Source organism: Puccinia triticina, chromosome 10A (genome assembly GCF_026914185.1).
Source record: "Puccinia triticina chromosome 10A, complete sequence".
In the NCBI taxonomy this organism is placed as follows: Eukaryota; Fungi; Basidiomycota; class Pucciniomycetes; order Pucciniales; family Pucciniaceae; genus Puccinia; species Puccinia triticina.
In genome coordinates this window covers 555298-573353 of record NC_070567.1, presented here as the reverse complement: position 1 = coordinate 573353, position 18056 = coordinate 555298, and the positions used below count along the sequence as shown (strand labels likewise).

The window sequence follows — 18056 nt, the reverse complement described above, 5'->3', positions numbered from 1 at the left end:
CTGTTGCCAACCGGGCTCGTTCATTGATGACTGTTCGCCTAGGTATTCGGGTTCGACTTCGCGTGTTCGTATGACTGACATGGAAAGTAGAATCTGTCGCCCACACACTTCGTTTAGGAGGCATCGCGATTCGTGCTGGTGGTATTATCGAGTCCTATTTGGCATTATGATATCATGTACATGTTTTGATGTATGTATAAGGCGTGTACGGCTTCTGAGAGCGTCGCGATGAGTGCGCGGCGGCCGTACTGTCGGATTGCACGTAATCCGACAGTACAACTGCGGCGCGTAACACGGCAGGTTGGGGGTTCGAGTCGGTTGGAGTTCGACAACATGTAAATCTGTCGCAATGTAGCAGAAGCGCGGGGAGCTGGCGGGAATCCGAAATTGGCTACTAGATAGTCTGTATAACAGGCTTTGCGCACCTATCTAGTAGCCAGGTTATAATAAATAGTGGTGTGGGGGATAGCCGGGCCCGGAGCTGCTGCCCCTCGAACTTTCTTTTCGAGGGGCTGGGTACCCGACCACTTAAGTTTGAGCAGGTACAAAGGCCCCGGGGTGGGCTATCGGGGTAGCGGGTGCCTTTTTTTTGGATATTAATTATGTTTTTTTTTTTACATGACAAGGACACCTCCGAAAAATCCAATCTTTTTTGGAGAGGGCAGTTAAGACCCCCTCTTTTGATTAATCAATTTTTTTTTGAGAAAAATCCCCTCCTTCTTTTGGGGGAAGTCGCTGTGCGCGAAGTATTTTTTGGCTTGCACGCACAGCGGGCTTGACGTCAGGGGACGGTCAATTCTGTGCGCGAAGAGCTTTTCGCTGCTGCGCGAAGTAGGTCCGTAAAATTAAACACCATAATTGGTGGGACCTTGAAGATTTCCAAAAATTAATCAACACTTCAAAAAGACTAAAGTTCAGAAATATGGCCAAGTCAAAATAGTTTTCTTCTTCCTTCCTTTCTGATGATGTTTTCCTTTTTGTCTTTCAATTGGCCTGGCTGCTTATAGGCTCTGGGCGCCGCAGTGAGGAGATACAGATTTTTCTTTATTTTTGCCATTCTTTGTAAAATTAAATTTCTGACTCCCACTCTTGATACCAGAATTTGTATTCCGACTCCCAAAAAACTCCCGGACCAATTTTGGGTCCTGTTGGCCCACGTCAGACATTGAAATATGGTCTTCCGGATGTTTGCAACATTTGGGAGTCGGAAAATGAATTTTTGGGAGTCAGTTTTTCATCCCCTAAATGTTACTAGTGCCCATCTGCCTGATAGGAGGGAGACAAGATCTGCGAGAATTCAAATGGTCAAGCAATCACTGTAAAAGTCATCTAGACTGGTTTCTCCCTAATGGATGCTGGCCTGCATGACAACAATGTCTGCAAGGACAGCACTATATAGCTTGCAACTCCTTTTTTGGCCCACAAAAGCCAGAATGAATGATTAAATTGTATGTATTGATATTTTTTAGGTATATTTGGTGGTATCCAATCAGCGCTACCATGTCAGTTATCTATCTCACAGTCATAATAAATAGGCCCATCACCCATCTCTTAAGCCAACCAAAACAACGCTACCGACCCTATGTAGACAAGTAACAATAAACACCAACAACCAGACCAGCATCTATCTGTCTATGTATATATAATATATGTTATCAATTACAAAGAAAAATGACAAGTGGTATGTGTATGCTATTAAAGAAAGACAAATATTCACGCATTAAAAGCAAGAGAAATTTTTTACCCTATGTATCTATCAAAGAAAGATAAGAATGTTCAAGCTGTAAAGAAAGACAACAACAAAAAACATGGATGCTTCAAGAGATTGAAAGAGGGAAGATGATGACAAGGGCTTGAAGGAGTGAACGATGGTGATGGTGGGTATATAATGGGCGATCAAGGGAACAGGATCAGACTCAATGAGTGCATGAGTTCTGGCCGGCCGACCGAGGCCAGGCCTGCCGAGGGGTCATTTGGGACAAAGTCATGAGGAACGTTCCGCACGTGATTATTATCAAGAGCATGGTAGGCGTTGTGGCTGTTTTTAGCGTTTCGGATGGGGTCGGTGAACGTGTTGGTTTGGTCGAGGGCGAGGGCGTAGTAGACGGAAGGTGCGACTGACGCGGGCAGGGGTCCGGGGAGGCCGAGCGTGAGTGTGATCGTACTCCGATCCAGAAGACGAGCATCGCCGCCTGCATGGTGGGCGCACTTGACTTGCAGCTCAACGCGACCGGATGGCGCTTTTCTTGACGGCTCGGGCCCGGTTTTGGCCCTCCGGCGTCTCCCTCTTTTCATCGCACCCTCACCTCCACCGCCCCAGTCTTTCGTTTCCTTGTTCTCCTTCTCGAGTTCTACATTTGTACAAGTTGGCGTGATCACCATCAGAGAGGCAATCACCATGGAATTGACTAGAGAAAAAAGAAGGCAAGAAAATGAGAGAAGGACTTACGTCCATTTTCCGGCTTCGGGTAGTGACCATCATTGGTAAAAGAGCGCGGCTGGGCATGTGGCTGACGACGTGAAGGGTGATCTGATGAAAGGACGCGAAAGCCGAGCAAAGAGGAGAGTGCAAGCGGCTCGGCGACCAATGTGAAAAGCTGGGGATGACCGGCGTGGTTTCGTTTGAGTGTATTGTGACGCGGGTCGGCGAGTGGACGAGTAAAGAGGAGTAGGCCATCGGAGAACACGAACAGATACAAACTCTCGTCCTCGTTCTTACTCTTGCACTCTTCGCGTTCGAGCCCGAGAATCTCCGCAGCTTTCTGCCGGCCAGGGGTCTTCGTCTGCCTCACACCTTTCCATTGACGTTGGTCGCGTGCAGAAAATGTCAAGGAGGATGAAGATGATTTTGTTTTCAGGTTTCGGTCAGCCGGGCTTGAGAGAGTGCCTCTTTGTTTATCCGAAGCATGATGGGTGGACAGTTGGTCGAGTTTCGACTCGCTCGACTTGAGATTGAGTGACATCTTAGGAGTTGACATCTTTGTCTTGGATGATGACAGTGGTACTAGCTGCTTTGGACGAGATATTATCTTCGTTGGGCCAAGGGACGAGGACAAGGCCGGCAACGAGGGGGAAACTTGCTGGTCAGGACGAGCAGGGAGAGGGGTCCGATGAGAGTCAGGCCGCGGTGAAGAATACTCCTGAGGTGACGTCGAACCTTTTAAACTAGCAGATGACGATTTTGACATCCTGGGTGTGCTGGAATGGGTATCAGGGAGGGGACTGGTGCAGAAGGTACTCTTCATACTTGTTCGAAAGCCGATATGATCGCTAAAGCTCCAGTCGTCAGAGAGTTGTGAGCGAGACCGCCTACGTTTGTCGACGGCCGTTGATGAGGACCTCGAAGAGGAGGAGGATACTGTGGTACGTCGATGAGAGTCCGGCGGAGTGGGATTTTGAGGATGATGGACATCATCATCTGATACAAATTCTTGTTTTTGAGCACGATTGCTTGCAGCGTGGAATCGACGGACAAAGCCTTGCCTGATCAGCTTGCGTTTGCCATTGGCTAACTTGAAGCTTGCCGCGAGTCCAATGATATGGCTTTCGATCGACTTAAGGTACGCCCGATCCTCTTCTAGCACCTTGACTTGCTGCATTTCTTTGATGATTCGATCTGTCGACTCCCATAACTCTTTGCCTTCTAGGTGGTCTGGATGTAAAACGGGAGTAACGTCACAAAGTTGCTACGTGATTTATACTCTTTTAGCATCGATTTGACAGGCAAGAGAAATCAAACGAAGTTGTGATAGACTCACCTTTAAGAACAGCGGATATTTCATTAACCGTTGAATGGGCTTTAACAAGAAGCTGTTGAAGCTCATCTTGCCACATTCTTCCAACTGGGAACGCGCGCGAATAAATGCGCCAAATTGGGAGTTTGGGTCTTTGGTTAGCTGGTCGATGAGGTGATGGACAGATTCAAAGCAAATCAAATAATTTTGATAGACTTTTAGCCGATCAACAAATTTTTGAAATGTATCTGAAATTCTGAGGATTACGAGATGCTCATCCGCGTTGGGGATTTGATGGTCGTTGAGTATTAAAAGCTGCTTTGGAACGTGGTGTGCTTGTTGATTTTCTGCAATGGACTCGCAAATCTCTTGATGTAACTCGCAAATTTCTTCAAGATTTTCAAACAAGTTGATGATTGAATCGGGGACGATATCCAACCAAGTGTAGCTTTTCGTCTTTCCGCTTGGAGCTGGAGCAATCGATTGAGTTTTCTTCAGAGGTTGGAAAAAGGTTTTTATAATCATCTCCAAACTTTCCACGTAGCCAAGCTCTGTTCGACAGAGTTCCCAGATCAACTCTTGTCGCTTCATTTCGAGCGTGCCAAAGCGTTGCTCGAGTCGGAGAAACCGATCCGGGGATACCAGGGAGCGCCAGGTAGGGGGGAATCCATTCGGACCGAGTTGGGATAGATTGGGCATGATAATTTGTACATCGGGCGCTTTAGTAGTCATCTTTTCGCCATCCGTCACGTGATCTGATTTGGTTCGTTGGTTCAAAAACTTTGGGACATGACGAAGGTTAAAAGTCATACTGATTGATTTTTTTACCGGAGGCGATTTCGATGTGGGTGTGGGTTGTAAAAGTCCATTGAGGTTTGTGCTTCCGTTGACGGTTGATTTGGTGCTCGATCGAGTAAGGGCACCAGAGTTGAAGCGATACGCCAGAGAATGGGAGGAAGGCGACCGGCGAGGTGAGAGACAGGCGTTTGGAGCAGACAACAAAGAGTTGAACGGTTCTGAGATTCGAGAGAGGATTCCAGAGTCTTTTGTGGGACTTTGATCATCGGCTGCGGTTGGAGAACTTGGCAAGACCGAAGGATAGAATGAAGGAGTAGATGACGGAGTGATCGGGTGATATGAGCTAAAGCTACTTTGGTCTTGCTCGGATTCTTCAACAGACGTAGTAGATGGGTCTGAAGAGGATAGAGTAGCAGCCTGATCGGCAAAAATCTGAGATGATCTGACGAATACTCGACCCGCTCTAAATTCAGCAGGAATCTTCTTAGTTGACGGCCCTCTGAGTCTTGTGGGTGAGGTGAACCTAATCGAGGATTGATAGGTGGAATTGCGATTCGAGGTTGAAGATGTAGAAGCATCCGACTGATTGTTGTGCGCCAGGAAGCTAGGATCAAGGGCGGAGTCAGTGACTTGTTTGTGTTGTGTGAGGGGCGAGTGGGCAGGTTTTGCCGGGCGGTTGAAGGTGGGATCAGTATACGAGGTAGTGGACCAGTTGGGTGAGCGGGGGTTGATGGGGAGTGGACAGGTATGCCGATGTGGGGAAGGGAGCTTTAGATGCTTCCAAAATCTCTCGTCTCCCTCATCAGCGCTAGCAAACTCGGCATCTTCCGAATCATCGCCCGGGTTATGGGCTGTCTGGCGGGTTAGCGATGATGACCTAATCCGACTGGGTGAGTGTGGGGGAGCGAGGAAGTTCGAGCAGTTTGGAGAGGTTGAGGGGACGTGCGCTTTGCGGTAGGAGAGGAAACTAAGTTTTCTGGTCAAAAGTTTTGTGATCGAGCCTGGGGTGGATTTCGGGGTTGTTGCTGGGGTGCTGAGTAAATTTTGTTGATGAAAGCTGATCGGTCTTCTAGGGCTAGCTGAGATTGGATGAGATAAGCTGAGAGGAGAGACGACTACTGCAGAGGAGTGACGCCGGTGAGATTTGTGATGATTGATTGTAGCACTGTCGGGAGGCGAGGACATGTGGCTTGTTGAACTCGTTGGCGCAGGATCGGATGGTGATGATCGAGATGGATGAGGGTGGGTAGGAGGATGATCTGAAGGATGCTCGAGGATAGAAAGTAGAGAGCTGGTTGAGAGATGTTTGCGATGCTTGGAGGAGGGTGTTGGTGTTGATAATAAGGTGGTAGCAGGCGGAGTGTTAAGGTTGCTGTTACTAGTCTGAGATGTCTGGTTGAATTTGGGAATTGGATGAGGCTGATTGGGGGCTGATCTCCAAGGATTCCTGGGCGGTCTAGATAGTGTTGCGGGTGAGATGAGTAGGGCCCTTGTCTCGGGAACAGTGTGGAGGTTGGGGGGTGATGTTGATGAGGATGTTGATGAAGAGGGTGATGGTTTCATGTTACTGTTGGAATGGGTCTGATAAATGAGCGATGTCTGATTCGTTGGAGATGAGAACTGGTGTTGAAGGTTTGAGTGGGGGTAGTTCAATGAGACTGACATCGCTAAGAGAGCAACCTGCTGGTTCTTCCGGCCTCGAAGTTTGTACGATGAGAGAGTGGATTCAGATGAGCATTACCAATGATTTTTTAAAGACGTGCATGATCACGCTAGGAAAAGGGATTTAAAGGTCAAGACTGACAGGGAACGCTTAAAATCCAGATCAGAGGAGATAAAAGCTATGTATTTGACAAGAGTGACGAAGGCGTAGCGATGGAAAAGCGTTAAGGTATTTGTGGGGTGCTCGTTGGTGTGAAGTCTTGTGATTGCCTCGATATGTACGGGAAGGCTCGGAAGGAGGGATGGATGGTGAATCTGTTGGATGGATGGAGAGTTGAAAATGTCAATGGAGTGATGGTTCTATGTAAAATTTTTAACAGCGAGCTGAGAAAAAAGGGAGACGGGAGGAAATTCTACTGAGATCACTGTCGAAGGGAGAGAAGACAAAACAGTTTTTACTCAGCACAAACAAATCTCCTTACATGTTTATGTACATCGCCTTGTGGATGTGTAAGGCCAGAACTTGCTGTTTTAAAAAGCCTCTTTTTTAGGATGGCGTATGCAACTAAATTGTATGTGATGCAGATTCCGCGAAAGAATTCAGTCAATCGGTCGCCTCATGCGGGCCGTATGTGTGTATCGTCCATCCAGGGGTAGTATGCCTGTGAAAAGCCGAGCCTGGCTTCTCTTCCTGTCTTGACGACTTGGGAAGACGCGACGAACGGCGGGAAGCAGTGCCGGAAGTCGTCTTGCAACGGATTCTAGCGACGCGGCGCCGGCGCCCCCGACATCGGTTTGCGGTTTGCCGTTTGCACTCGGAAGCAGTCAACGATTTTGTCGTTCTCTCCGGCAAGGAGCCTCATGTCATGCGGATCTGGAAGTGGGCAGGAGTGAGATCAGCAATCCATCGTGGAGTGGATCACGATTCCTTTAGAGGCTGAGAGATAGACAAACTCTTGATTCCCAGAGGAGGGATTCCTCAGGAGAATGACCGGTCGTGATGAAGTGGTGGCTGTGCCATGGGCAGCCACTGGGAGGCAGGGCAAGCTCTGATAGAAATGCTGCATCGGATAGACACGCATACAACCAAGCTGCTGACCATCAGAAACCAGTGCGATTTCCCAGGAGGCGCATCCAATCAGAGAAGACGGTCGCTCCTTAACACTAACCGAAAGAGAACTGAGCTCCTCCGGCCACCGCCGCCGCCACCACCGTCGGACATCCTGTGGAGTGAGACCACAGGCAAGAGCCAATGGGTTACTTACCCTTCCGACCAACCGGACCAGCGAACACCTCATAGTCCGGATAGCGCAAGCCCCCGGTGGAAACCTTCGTTCAGTTGGGTCGAAAGCAACATCCTTTGCAAGTCCCAGAGAGGGCCAAAAAGCTTTCACGAGATTTTCTGCACCGATTTGCTTGTTCAAGAAAGGTTTTTGATCAGAAAGAGGTCGAGATACGAATTCATAGAACGTTCCTTCGTCCACATCTCGGCATCTCGGCACGGTCACTGCTCGGAGTCATGCACGCACAACCAGGGGCAGAGGCCGGATTAATCTCCTTCCGAGCATTCGAGTCCCTACGCTCATTTGCGAACGAATCGCCGTTGAGCGACGACGACGAATACATCCTCCGGGGGCCTCGAGGGTGAGTGAATTATATGGTACCGGAGCTTTCAGTGACGAATCCCTGCTACATATGGAATCAAGTGCATCACCATCGAGCGAAAGCGATAGCGACGACCAAGAAATTATACAAGAGACCCACTCCTATCACGTTTTCGCCTGAGCCTCAAGTTCCATTGACAAATCGATCCTTTCAAAAGATGATGATTGACAGAGACACCCCTGACAAAGGTTGAGAGATTTGTCTTGGAACTCATCGAGCAAACCGTTGCAATTCAGAGAAGTGGGGATTATAAAAGTGCTACCGCTTACTCTTTTATGTGCAAACGAAACCCACAAAGTAAATCCCAGCTTTTTGCCTCCACAATGCTCATCCATGCAGTGTATTTCTCACTGAAACATCCACTGCAGCCAACACCCGAAAAAGCTTTTTCCAACAACCTCCAACACCTTCCCTCTCAGAAATGTGGAGTCGAAGGCAAAAAGGGATTCACTTTACGGGACTCTGTCGCACATGAAGGATGGAGGGAGCGCTTTTGTAATTTCTCAGTTGTTTGGATGGCAACGACTTGCTGGATGGGCTCCAAGACAAATCTCTCATTCTTTGTCAGGGCAGCTCTGTCAGTGATCATCATCTTCGAAAGGAGGGATTCGTCAATGGAGCTTGAAGCTCAGGGAAAACAGAAGAATCTGATAGGAGTCACTCACCCTCGAGGCCTCTTGCATCTTTCTTCATCATCGGTGTCACTTTCGCTCGATGGTGATGCACTTGGTTCGGAATCACGAATTCGCCACCGAAAGCTCCCCGGTAAATCAAGCGTCTAATGATTCCCTCACCCTCGAGGCCCCCTGTCGTCGTCGCTCAATGGCGATCCGATAATTTCCATCGGGCGGCTGGGCTTGAGCTGTGGTACATGCGGCCGATTGAATGTCTCAATAGCATCTGACATTGCCCATCGCCGATGATTATCCATCAACGTATTCCATTTCATGATCCGCGTTTCAACAAGCAACAATCAGTTCCCTTCCAGCTCCCCCAACCAGCGGCCCAAGTCCACAAGCAGCTGCCTTCAGACCCAGCCATCCACACCATCCGCCCTGTGTGCAATGAGACATTTTTTAGACAAGTGGGCCGGTCTGATCATGGGTCGACACTCGAAAAGGCCCAATCTTCTCCGTCCGCTCTTGCTGCTTGAAACTGCTATGTATCTGCAGATAGTGCAGGCGGCTTTTTCGGGCCCGCTGCGCCGCGCTGGATGATCCACCCATTTCTGGCGCGCCAACCAGTGCACACGCCGCGGCAAAGCGCAGATCCGCCGCAAAGACGTCGGCGCCCGCCCATCTAAACACCAACAAAGGGTGCAAGAAAACAACCCCAGTGGAGGGAGGGAGCACGCCATGGATGAACGAGAGATGATGGGGGAAAAGAGACCGAAGAAAGCTGGGGGGGGGCGTGCAGCGTCGTTGCTGGGTGCGTGTCCGAGATCAGCGGGATGATCGGCCGAGGCCCGGATCCAAACGACGCCCTTTCTCTTCGGTTTGCGACTTTGGGGGGAAGAGGGCCCAAGGGATTGGGGATGAGAGCGGGGTGGGAGAGATTCTGTGGTGGGATACAGCTGGGGCGCGTGCTTTGGGCGCGCTGCATGCACGGCACCGCGGATGGATTGTGGCGGAGTGGACAAATCAATTCCCTTGTGGTATATCTGGTGGCCAAGTCCGGCTCTTGGGTGGGGCTTTTGCCGTGTTTGTAGGAGAGAAATTTGGTGTTTTTCTCTTCCTTGAACGGCCAGAACCCAGCCTTGACAGCACCAACAGGCAAGAGAGGGAGCTATCCAAGCTCAGAGGATCCCCCGCCATTGTTCGATTATCTCTTCAAACATGGCCATGCTGTGTTGGGCGGGTGAGCATGGTGACGCTGGAGCCAAGACGCCGATGCCACAGGGAGTCCTGCTGTGAGGCCAGACGGATCGGGGCAAACGTCGATCGCAGCTGCACTCTTGTTGATACACTACCGAGTGCACGGTGGATTGGAAAGCGTGCTGGGAGGAGGAATGGGTTGCACTACCAGAGTGCTTCACCATCCCTCTCCTTGGCCATTACCAACACGAGCTTAAAGTTACAGCTTTGCTGATCATCGTACATCGGAAAACGTCCAAGGCTGGATTGAGCCTCTACTCTACATATACGATACAAACAAAAATACACTACTTGATAGATGAGCGAGGAACGGTGCGTCCATCACGCATACTGATTTTGGAGACAAAGAGGATAGCCGGGGAGGGCAGGAGGGTTGGCTTAGTTGTCCGAGGAAGGCTTTTTGCGGTGTGTTTAGGAAGGCGAGGCGGCCAGTTTTTCTTGGCGGTCGGTGGCGGCATGGGCTTGGACGGCCTTGGTGTCGATGGTGGTGGCTTCGGAGCCGCGCTGGGCGCTGAGAGCGCGGGCGTGTTCCATCTTGCCAGAGGAGCCCTTGGTTAAGAAAGCGTCAGGGACGCGAGGGGCTGCTCGATGGTTTAGGGAGTGGGGACGTACTCGGATGTGTTCGGTGTCCTTCTGCATGGACACTTGGTGGCCTGCATGGCTCTCGGTGGGCTTAGTGATCTGCCGGATGCTCTTGTCACCGGGCCCTGAGAGCGAGGAAGGTGAGATGTGAGGCTAGGCGGAGGGAGAGGCGAGGGGCGAGGAGGGGGGGACATACCGTGTGGCCTGCCTTCGCCGGCGGGCACGATGCCGTCGTCGGCGGCCATGATGGGGCGGTTGAGCTTGGAGGCGTCGAGGTGCTCGAGCGCGAACGAGCGCGTCCAGCGGTCTTCGACGGGATGCGCATGGCTCGTCGACGAGTGCTGGGCGGCCCGGGGGCTCATCAGGTAGCCCATCGTCGGCACAAAGACCGCGGCCGCTGCAAGCTGCTCAAGCCAAACCAGACGCAGCAACCCGCCGTCAGCTACATGCATCCTGCTTCTGTGGACATACCGCGGTGTCCTGCTTACGATCCAGCCTACATCGGAGGCGCGAGAGGGCTGGTGGGTGGAGAAAGTAGGGTTATATAAGACTCGGATCATCACGCGATGACGGTTGGTGGGGGAAGAGGAGGGTGGCCTACCTTCTCGGCGAGGTGGCCAGCCAGGGCAGCGTAAGTTCTGCGGGGAGTGCCTGGGCGGCCTCTGAAGGCCTGGGCGGCTCGGCGGAGAGGGAAGGACATGGCAGTTGGAAGATTGTTGTGCTGGGTGGAGTGCGGGGCTGCTGGGGTGGTGTGAGGCTGGGCTTTATGGGCGAGGAAGGTGGGGCTACGTCATCGCCAGCTCGGGCCCAGCACCCGGTTATGGAAATCGAAGCTTGGTTAATTTAACTCAGCCAGGCAGTCTTTGCTTCCAAAACAGGCGGAACCCTGTCTCTGTCGACGATGGAAAGAGTGTCCGCGCGGGAAACGGAGAGACTCCTGAGGACAGCCAGCGCAACCTCATGATAAGCTCACGTGCAGTCATGAAAATTCAGACTCAGATAAACACTTTACACTAGGGTAAACAAATCCCCAGAGACATGTGCCCTCCGGCAAGCCATCGAACGCAACTTTCGGAGAAAACCAGACAAGCCTATGCCACTCCATGTATGCGGGTAGGTCGTCAACTTGATGGAGGTCTCACTGACACGGACACCCTGGCACACAAACTACCATTGGGCGCTGCTCACCAAGCAAGAAGCCCCCCCCCCAGGAGGAGGAGCAACCCGTTCGTTTCCACCATCGTCTGCATTTCCGTCTCGTCACAGCATCACCATCATCATGTATGCTACACAAAAAAGAGGGACAAGGTGGGGGGCTATTAAGGGGCGGAGATGCGACACACAAACACAGGCGAAAAAAAAAGAGAAAAATATTGTGCGGCAGGGAAGCGTATTGCACCATGGATAGATAGCCAAATAAATAGAGGGCGGAAGTGGTGAGATAAATAGGATTAAAAAGGGGGGTTTTTTTGGGTGGTGTTTGGGGGAAGGAATGAGGGGGAACGAAGATGAGGGGCTGGCGCGAAGAATACAGGAGGCGGCGCTTGAGGGGCGCGCAAGACGAACAAAGGGGCCCGAAGAGCGAGGCGGATGAAAGGGCAACGAAAGACGAAGAAAGCGGGCAGGGATTAGGAGAAGGGGGGCGAGGAGTTGGGCGAAGGGCTGCGGCTGGCGGCTTTGCGGTAGGGCAGGTCGAAGATGGATGCAGGATGGGGGTGGAGGTGGAGCGGGTGGGTGGTGTTGAGGATGTTGAGGCCGAGGGGGATGTGGGTGTGGGAGGGGAGGAGCTTGCTGTGGGGGTGGCTGTCGAGGTGGATGACGGGCGAGGAGTAGGGGTGGTGGTGGTGGTCGTCGGCGGACGAGGAGGAGGCGGAGGATGAGGTGATAGTAGTCGAAGGGCTGAGCTGGACTCCAGCACTCTGTTCCTCGTCCTCGAACTCGAAATCTTGCTCATCCTGGAGCAGCAGGCTGTGGTGGCGGGTGATGATGGGCGAGGGCGGGGTCTTGCGGGGCGTGGGTGTGGGCCCGGGGCGGATGAGCCGCTGGATGGCGTTCCGAAGCGGCTCCTTGAAGACCACGGGCAGGACGGCCAGCAGGGACAGCGAGGCCAGCTTGACGAGCAGGCCGAGCGTCCAGATTTCGGTCAGCGTGGGCGGATGGTTATCCTCTGGGGATGTGGATTCGGCGGCAGAGCGGAGGATGTCACCGAGCTACACAGAAGGAGTGAGTTTTTTTTTTTTTTTTTTTTTTTTTTTTTGATCTGAGGAATAGTGGGACTGACTTGGGTGGTGAGTAGGTTGTAGGGCAGGGATCCGATGAGGATGGTCCAGAAGAAGGGCAGGAGGGGCAGCTCGAGGACGCCGGATGCGAGGTTGAGTGCGGCGTAGGGGACGATGGGCAGGAGGCGGGCGATGAGGAGGTAGGAGGCGAGTTCGGGGGTGTTGAATCTGTCGGGGGAGCCCTTGAGTCTGAAGGGGTCGACGGCGCGCTGGATGAGTAGGAGGGGGCGGGGGATGAGCCGGACGAAGAGGGGGCGGGCGGTGCGGGCGAGGAGGTAGGCGGCGGTGGAGCCGAGGGCGGTGAGCAGACAGCTGAGCGGGGCGGCGATCCAGATGGGGTAGATGGCGCCGAGGAGGATGTTGAGGAGGGCGGTGCCGGGGACGGAGAAGGCCTGCTTGGAGACGAAGAGGAGGGCGAGGACGAGTGCGAGGTGGAGGGCGTGCGCGGGGGAGGAGTGGGCGTATGTGCGCAGATGGCTGATCTGGCTGGTGATGAGCTCGAGCGAGGTGGGCAGGCGGAGGAGGGGCACGGAGTGGATGGCGGCGGAGAGGAGGAGGAGCGAGGCGAGGGTGGCGGCGGCGAGGAGGGCGATGGGCTTGAGGAGGGACATGGCTTGCTTTTGCATTTGTTTTTGTTGATTGGTGGATGGATGGATGGATGGATGGATGGATGGATGGGGGGGTGTTGTGTTGTGTGGGTGTATGCGGGGGTTTTTAAGGGGAGGTGTCTCAGACTGTGCCGGGTGCACGGAACACGGGAGGGGCTAAGCCCAGCCCACTCGGACGGATCACACCAGCCCATCCCACTGAACTATCTATTTATTTAAAATACATCCAACTCAAAAAACAAAACAAAAGAAAGAAAGAGAGATGTAACTGTGTATGTAACATGGAGCAGAAAAATCCAGCAGAAAAAAGAAAAGAAAACCATCGCTACTCGCTCCTCCCCTTGCCCTTCTCAGCCTCTCCACCATCCACAGCAGCCCGGCCAGCAGCCGGAGAGCCCATGAGCCGGGCCAGCCGAGCACAGCACTCGGCCAGAGAGCTCTGGATCTCGAGCAGCTCGGCCGAGCGCCGGTCGCCCGCGCAAGACGGTGCGGCTGCCGGCCGACCGGCGACCTTCTGCTGGTACTCCTCGAGAATCGTCTGCGGGTCCGGGAGCAGCACGGGGGAGGCCCGGTGGTCGAAGAGCGGGATCAGGCAGGGCAGACGCGCCCGATCGGCCGGGCCAGGAGGAGGCGCCGGGCCGCCGAAGTCGATCCTCAGCTCGGCTAGAGAGCCCGCTTGCACGCTGTCGCCCGCTCCTCCACACGGCTCGGCTGGCGGAGCCTGGCCAGGGTCGGTGTCGTCCGTCGCTGTGGGCGGATCTTCCGGACAGGCGGCCAGGCTGCTGGGTTCCGCGGGAAGGTCTGGCTGAGCGCGCGCCACCGGCGGAAGAGCACTCGTCGTCGTCGGCGGCTTGGCGGCGGCCGTGGCTGGTGGCGATGGGGCGGCAGTGGGCGATGTCTGGGAGTTCTTGCGCTCGATTCGGGCGGAAGGGAATGTGGGGAAGCCGGGGCTGTTCGGCCGGGAGCCGGGGCTGGTGCGCAGGCGGACGTGGTGGCGGCCGGCGAGCGGGCGACTCGAGCTGGGGCCCGAATGGGAGGAGAGGTCGAACTGGAGCAACGGGTTGTTGCGGGTCTGGGCCTGTTGGCGGAGGTACGAGCTCGTACCCGGTGGACCTGCGGCCGCCCCGCCGGGATTGGAAGTAGTGGCCGCGGCCAGACGCTGCTCGAATTCGCGCATCCGTTGGTTGAAGTCGTGCCGGCTCCCGTCGGGGCGGGTGCCGATCAGGTTGCCCTCCCCCGCGCCAACCGGCGCTGCTGCAGGGCCGCCAGCTTGGGCTGCAGGCAGCCCTAACGGGGTCCCGGGCGCCCCAGCAGCTCGACCGGCCCCTCCTGGGATGGCCGGCGGGATCGCCGGTGGGCCGGCGCCGGCGGCCGCCATCGCGGCTGCAAACGCCCGATTCACGGCTGCATTCGGGTTCTGCGGCGCAACCTGAGTGGCTGGTGGGGCCTGGATAACCGGTCGACGGCTGTGTGTCACGAGATAAGAGATCATCAGTAAACCAATCGAGGCAAAAGCCAAGAAAATAAAAAAGAGACTATGTACTGACCAAGTGGGACAAGTTTGCTGGCGTTCTAGCCAGCTCCTGAGACAATGAAAGTGGAAGATATGTCCACAGACGAGTTTCTTGGGTGTATCGTTGGGGCCAGCAGCTGCTCCAGCACCATTGCCGTTCGTGTTCGGTCCGGCATCGCCAGCTGCTGGTTCATGTTCATCCCGAAACTCCATATCTTCTCGACAGATGATGCAGGTCTTGTCCGCCAGTGACTCCATCTCTGCTCGAGTAGCGTTCGGATAGCGTTCGTTCATGTTTCGGGTCGCTTGACGGAACCGGACCAGATTGTTACATTTCGTCACAAATGATCTGAATGTGTAGTAGACATCTCGCAGCACATTGATCGGCAGGCCGTGGAAGGTGAGCGTTAACGATAAAAAGCCAATGTAAGTGAGCAGCTTGAGGAAGTCGGTGGCCAGTTCGATGTAGAATTGGTACGTCGATTTGCCCTCCCAATGTTCTTGGGCCCGGTAGTGAGCGTAGGAGTTGAGGATGTATTTGCAGATGATCGAGAGGCAAGTGACTTGCATAATAATATACTGGCGAAGAAAAAAAAAAACACACCAGCATGTCAACGGTCTTCGTTTTTTTTTTTCCATGATATCACCAAGAGCGTACCTCCATCTCAAACATCAAGACCACGCTTGGACCATGTAGTAAAACAGATTCGGTGGCATACGCAATCAAGAGCATGTCAGTTATCCAGATGATCGACAACACCGAGATCATGCGTGCATGAAACAGTTTTCCAGGGGGCGAGGTAGTTTGATCCATCTGAAAATCGACAAATCAGTCAGCCAAGCAGAAAACAGAATAAGAGCAAGCATCACAAACAAGAAGGACTGACCCATTCTACTCGATAGGCAGCCAACCAATGGAAGACTTTGACGAAGATCAGACTGATAAACAGGACGACAAAGCTGGTATCGAACTCGTCTCTGAACATGGCCAAGGCCAGCAGGGTCTCGCTAATCGTGAACCATAGCCGATCGTTGACCCGCTCGATCTCGGCTAATCGGAGCTGGCCGAAGAAGATCGATTGGAGCGCTTTGGCGAGGAGGATCGTGCAGAAGATGCCGAAGTTGCAGAGGATCTAGAGCCCGCAGACAGCCCGGGATATGTGTCAGCCATTGCATGCAAGTACACCCACTTTTTTTTCCCCGGGCGTTTGGAATGGCTTACCATCATGCATGCGTTGCTCTTGCTGAGGTATACGGCGGCCGCATAGAAGTTGGCCCGTTGTCTGAACGCAGCAAGCACGGCGCATGTTGTTGAGAGGGTGGAGACACCCCCATAGGCCACGAGTCTCATGCTTGGTCGACGAAACTTAACGGTTAGATCGCAATGGGAGGCTGGAAACAAAAATCCACAGATACAAGAACGATCAGTTGGGGTTCACTCAGGTAGTTGCCAAGAGCGTTTGGATGGATGGAGAGATTTCCGACCAGTGTTTTAATCCTTGCGAATAGTGGGAGATCGTTGGTGGCCGTCGTTGCCGGTGCTGGTGGTCGCTGCTGTTGTTGCCGGTGACGACGGGGGAGAGGAGGCCCGCCAGGTTGGGAGTCTCCACACCCCACAGCCTTCTGCCCCCGCTGCCCATTGACGTGGAACAGCCTCCCGGGTTCGGGTGTCGATCCCGACGCCGGTCTCCTTAACTTAACATAACTCCCTGGCTATGGCTGGCGGCGAAGGCCCCCCCCCCTCCGTTTGAGAGGCTTAGTTAAGCTAGGGTCATCAGGATATTTTGCACCCTCTTGATGAATGATTGACCAGTCCTTGAGAAGGAGTACACAATCTCTTGATGACTAGCAGCTGTGTACTCTGAGTCAACCAGTCATAGGGGGTTTCAAAGTTGGCCAGGTGCACAAGTTGTCATTCAAGTCAGAACCATGCAAGTCACATTTTACTGGGCCCCTATATAAAGCCTTCCTGAATATTTTTCTGCCAGTTGATGTTCAAGAAAAGTCTTGAGCACCAGCTTGCAAAAGTCTATGTAATTTGCACCCAACCAACTTGGAATCACCCTATTGAGAAGGAGTACAAAATCTCTTGATGACCATTTGGCTCATCCGGAGGAGTATACTCCTTCTCAATAGCCAGCCAACTTTCCATCAAGAAGGATGATATACCTTCTGGATGGCTGGTTGAACTGGTCATCTGTAGGACTTCACCCTCTCAATGACCACTTGGCTGGTCATCCAGAGCACTACAAGAAAAACTCTAGAAACTACCAGCAGTTGAGATACAGCAACTCAAAGGAAGCTTGAGGTGATACTCAAGCCTTTCTCAAAATTTATTTCAACCAAGCTTCAATCCACAGTTACTGTGACCATTCCAAAGTGACTTTGCATGAAAGGGTACACTGCAAGAAAAACTTGCACAACTGACACCAGTTGACATGTGAGGTACCCCTGTGTGACTGCTATTGTGACATTAACCAAAGACTAAAAGGTTTATTTTTGCACAGTCACTGCGCATCATGCACAGTGGCTGTGCATTGAAGCTTGGTGGACAGAAGCCTTGAACAAAGGCTTGCATAGCACCACAAGCTTCTTTAGAAATATTGCATGTCAACTGGTGTCCCTTGCACAAGTTTTTCTTGCAGTGGTATGATGTAATTATGTGGATTTAAAATGGCAGTTACACTGGAGTATGCCACATGTCAACTGCTGGCAGTTTCAGTTTTCTGGTAATGGAGGAGTCTTGATGACTGGTGGAGAGGGTGTATATGTAGTTCTTTTTTTATGACCAGTCAGCCAGTCATTGAGCTGGATGAACAGTTGAACCTGCCATGAGAGTGTCCATAGGAATGCACTCCAAGATTTTTCAATGGAGTACATGACAATTCACATCATCATTTATGGAGGGCAGAACAATGCACTCCAAGAAACAGCTGTTTTGACTGTTTCTTGGTGCACTCCAAAATGTTGGAGTGTAAGGATGTGTACTCCAGAAATGTTTGGAGTGCACAGGGTGATTTCTGGGCGTGCAAAAAGGCTGAACCTTATGTTTTTTGTTTCACAAAGGATTTCAGTAGGGATGGGTCAATCCTTGCCAGCAATTGGGAAACAAGACAGTAAGCCAGGGGTATATTTTGTGATTTGTGCAACTGATTCTTCCAATGAAGCAAGTTGATGAGAAGACATTTCTGTAAAGGGCGGTAGCTTGTTTTTGGCCATTACATCAGTTGTCATTTTCTTGAAAAAGAGCCTAGATAGTTTGAAGACTGGTATGAACGACTGGGTGATCTCAATGACTGATTCCGGGTAATGCCCCTGATTTGTTTCCGCTACAAAGAAAG

The 18056-nt window shown here is 52.6% G+C and overlaps 3 protein-coding genes across 3 annotated transcripts; all 3 read right to left on the bottom strand.

Annotated features, from left to right (window-relative positions):
* Window positions 1–1896: 1896 nt before the first annotated feature.
* Window positions 1897–7820, bottom strand: PtA15_10A55 (uncharacterized protein; the record flags this gene model as incomplete). The annotated part of the gene is made up of 5 exons (XM_053160747.1): window positions 1897–2351; window positions 2450–3686; window positions 3759–5565; window positions 5652–5988; window positions 7724–7820. The coding sequence occupies 5 exons, from the start codon at window positions 7818–7820 to the stop codon at window positions 1897–1899; spliced, it is 3933 nt and encodes a 1310-aa protein (XP_053024191.1).
* A 2324-nt stretch (window positions 7821–10144) lies between these two features.
* PtA15_10A54 (uncharacterized protein) lies at window positions 10145–11015 on the bottom strand (the record flags this gene model as incomplete). Its single annotated transcript, XM_053160736.1, has 5 exons — window positions 10145–10282; window positions 10346–10440; window positions 10512–10719; window positions 10804–10833; window positions 10917–11015. 5 exons carry the CDS (start codon window positions 11013–11015, stop codon window positions 10145–10147), a joined length of 570 nt encoding a protein of 189 aa, XP_053024190.1.
* Window positions 11016–13527: 2512 nt separating this feature from the next.
* On the bottom strand, window positions 13528–16066 carry PtA15_10A53 (uncharacterized protein; the record flags this gene model as incomplete). Its single annotated transcript, XM_053160725.1, has 5 exons — window positions 13528–14668; window positions 14750–15294; window positions 15374–15529; window positions 15603–15848; window positions 15938–16066. 5 exons carry the CDS (start codon window positions 16064–16066, stop codon window positions 13528–13530), a joined length of 2217 nt encoding a protein of 738 aa, XP_053024189.1.
* Between the last annotated feature and the right edge of the window lie 1990 nt (window positions 16067–18056).